We start from the raw sequence: 2872 nt of genomic DNA on the forward strand, positions 1-2872 counted from the left end.
CCAGGACTTAGCCAACAAAAACCATGCAGCTATAAATACCCATGTATTACTGTAGTGTGATGACAGCCTCTTTGCTGAAGATACTTAGCAGGGGATACCTCCGGCATGTAGAATTTTCTTATTTCAATTCTTTGATTAACTCCACACTAATTTCTATAATGATTGTATTCGTTTATTTCCACCAACCATCCAGGAGAGTTCCTTTTTCACCGTTGTTTAATTTCCTAGTGACTGTCATTCTTCTCAGCCTAAGGTGGAATCCTGATTTTTTTAATTTGCATTTCACTAATAGCCAGAGAAGTTGACATTTTTCCATATATTTCTTGACCATTTGTATTTCTTTCTCAGCGTAGTGCCTGTTAATTTCTCCTGCCCATTTCTTGACTGGGTCTTTAACTTACATGATTTCATTTTTTTTGAATTCTTTGAATATTCTAGATATTGGTCCTTTGTCTGAGTAGTATCTGGAAAAATCTCCCATCCAATAGGTTGACTCTTCACTCTACTGGTTGATCCTTTTGTTCTACAGACACTTTTAGACTCATCTAATTTCATTTGTTTCTTGCTGCTATTTCTTCTTTGCATAAGGTTCTGTCCAAAAAACCAATTTCTACACCTATGTGTTCAAGAGTTTTTTCTGTTTTATATTCAAGACAGTCTATTTCCTCTGTTTTAATGTTTAGACTTTAGATTCATTTTGATTTTATTCAACAAATGGTATTGGAAAAACTGGTTATTTACTTTTTAAAGTACCTCCAGTAATTGATGGAGTGATCATTTTATTCTGATTTTTGGTTGTTAGTTTTACCTATTGGACAGACAAATGTATGAGCAAAAAGAAATTATTACATAATGAAGTTGTCACTTACTTCACTGTGAAGCCTCAAACTCTGAGACTGAAAGAAATACACAAGGAAAATTATACCTTTGGTTATATTCCATTTGATCTGATTTCACTTAAGAATCATAATTAGGAATCACTCGGTATAGACTAAAGTTCCATCTGGATCCAGAATAGAGATTGCTATTTAACACTTGTGCAAAGAGAATAAATCACCAATCTTTCTGTGATCAATGATTAAGTAAACGTGATAGAAGGCCAACTCAAGCCTTGATGATAAGAGTCAGGAGCTCACATCTGTCCTGTGGGCCATAACGTCTATCCGTGGATGAACAATGTGGAAGTCAGTGTTTACTGTGGCCAAAGAGGTGCGTGGTCTGCTAGATGCTTCTTACAGTTATGTTTAAGTTGTTAAGTGATCGCCAACTCAATTTATAAATTTACTAATATAGAAACAATTACTTACATGATCTATTACAATACTTATTTTACAGCTTATCATTTGGTCTTCAAGAAATATTTTTTATTTTTAATCTTCAAGTTTCAAGTAAAATTAGTGTATTGTCACAATGACAGAAAATTTACTGTACTCAGACTTCCCAATTTCTATTCAATGTATTTGTCTTTTTATTTCTTTTTTTTTTTCTCATGAACTATGGTAAGTACAAAGAGCCAGCCAGCACTGATGGAGAACAGGACAGAGGTGACAGAGTTCCTGCTGCTGGGACTGACCGATGATCCACACCTGCAGCTTCCCCTCTTCATCACCTTCTTCCTCATCTACACCATCACTGTGGCTGGGAACCTGGGGATGATCCTGCTCATCCTCCTGGACTCCTGTCTGCACACCCCCATGTACTTTTTCCTGGGTAACCTGTCCCTGGTGGATTTCTGTTCCTCTTCTGCTGTCACTCCCACAGTCATGGCTGGGCTCCTTGTAGGAGAGAAGATCATTTCCTACAATGCCTGTGCTGCTCAGATGTTCCTGTTTGCAGCCCTTGTTACTGTGGAAAATTACCTCCTGTCCGCCATGGCCTATGACCGCTATGCCGCAGTGTGTAAACCGTTGCATTACACCACCACCATGACCACAAATGTGTGCACAGGTGTCATCCTAGGTTCCTATGCCTGTGGCTTCCTCAATGCCGTCCTCCACATTGGGAACACATTCAGTCTCTCCTTTTGCAATTCCAACGTGGTCCACCACTTTTTCTGTGATATTCCAGCAGTCATGGTTCTTTCTTGTTCAGAGAAACAGGTCAGGGAGCTGGTTCTTATTTACGTTGTGAGCTTCCATACCTTTTTTGCCTTCTTTATTATCTGGATATCCTATCTCTTCATTTTTGTCACAATCCTAAGTAAGTACTCAGGCACAGGAGCTCAGAAGGCTCTGACAACCTGTGCTTCTCATTTTACGGCAGTCTCCATTTTCTATGGGACCGGCATCTTCATGTACCTGCAGCCCAGCTCCAGTCACTCCATGGACACGGACAAAATCTCCTCTGTGTTCTACACCATGGTCATCCCCATGCTGAACCCTGTGGTCTACAGCCTGAGGAACAAGGAGGTCAAGAGTGCCTTTTTAAAAGTCAAGAGAGCATTCACTTTTTGGAGCCAAAAAAATATTTAAAAGTTTGCTTCTAGCCTTGTGAATTATATTATACCTGAATTCATTCTTCTCAGATCTTCTCCAAATACTTCATTACCCTTTGAGACCAATGTTGAAATAAAATATTTGTAGTGATTCTTTTAGCTTTTCAAAATCTTCCACATTAAAAAAAGAGATATTATGTCGGGAAACATGTGTAATGTTTTGAGAATCCATAAATATGACTCATCAAGGAGTTAATATTCATTTAATAAAACCAATATATTCATACCTTAATTTTCAAAATAAACACCACAAATAACCAGGAAAATAAACAGATATACAATATTATTGGCATTTTCTGTGGTTTTAGATCTTCTTTCATCTTTGGTAATCATACATGTGTAGGGTTATATCTTTTTCTTCAAAGTTCTCTGATCTGA

The 2872-nt window shown here is 37.7% G+C and overlaps 1 protein-coding gene across 1 annotated transcript; it reads left to right on the forward strand.

Moving 5' to 3' along the window:
- The first annotated feature begins 1526 nt into the window (after nucleotides 1-1526).
- Nucleotides 1527-2471, forward strand: LOC100726533 (olfactory receptor 5B2-like). The gene has a single exon (XM_013146393.2). It carries the CDS (start codon nucleotides 1527-1529, stop codon nucleotides 2469-2471), a length of 945 nt encoding a protein of 314 aa, XP_013001847.2.
- Nucleotides 2472-2872: the final 401 nt, after the last annotated feature.

Source organism: Cavia porcellus, unplaced genomic scaffold (genome assembly GCF_034190915.1).
Source record: "Cavia porcellus strain 051 isolate PalLab524CR breed Dunkin Hartley unplaced genomic scaffold, mCavPor4.1 scaffold_17, whole genome shotgun sequence".
Lineage (NCBI taxonomy): Eukaryota > Metazoa > Chordata > Mammalia > Rodentia > Caviidae > Cavia > Cavia porcellus.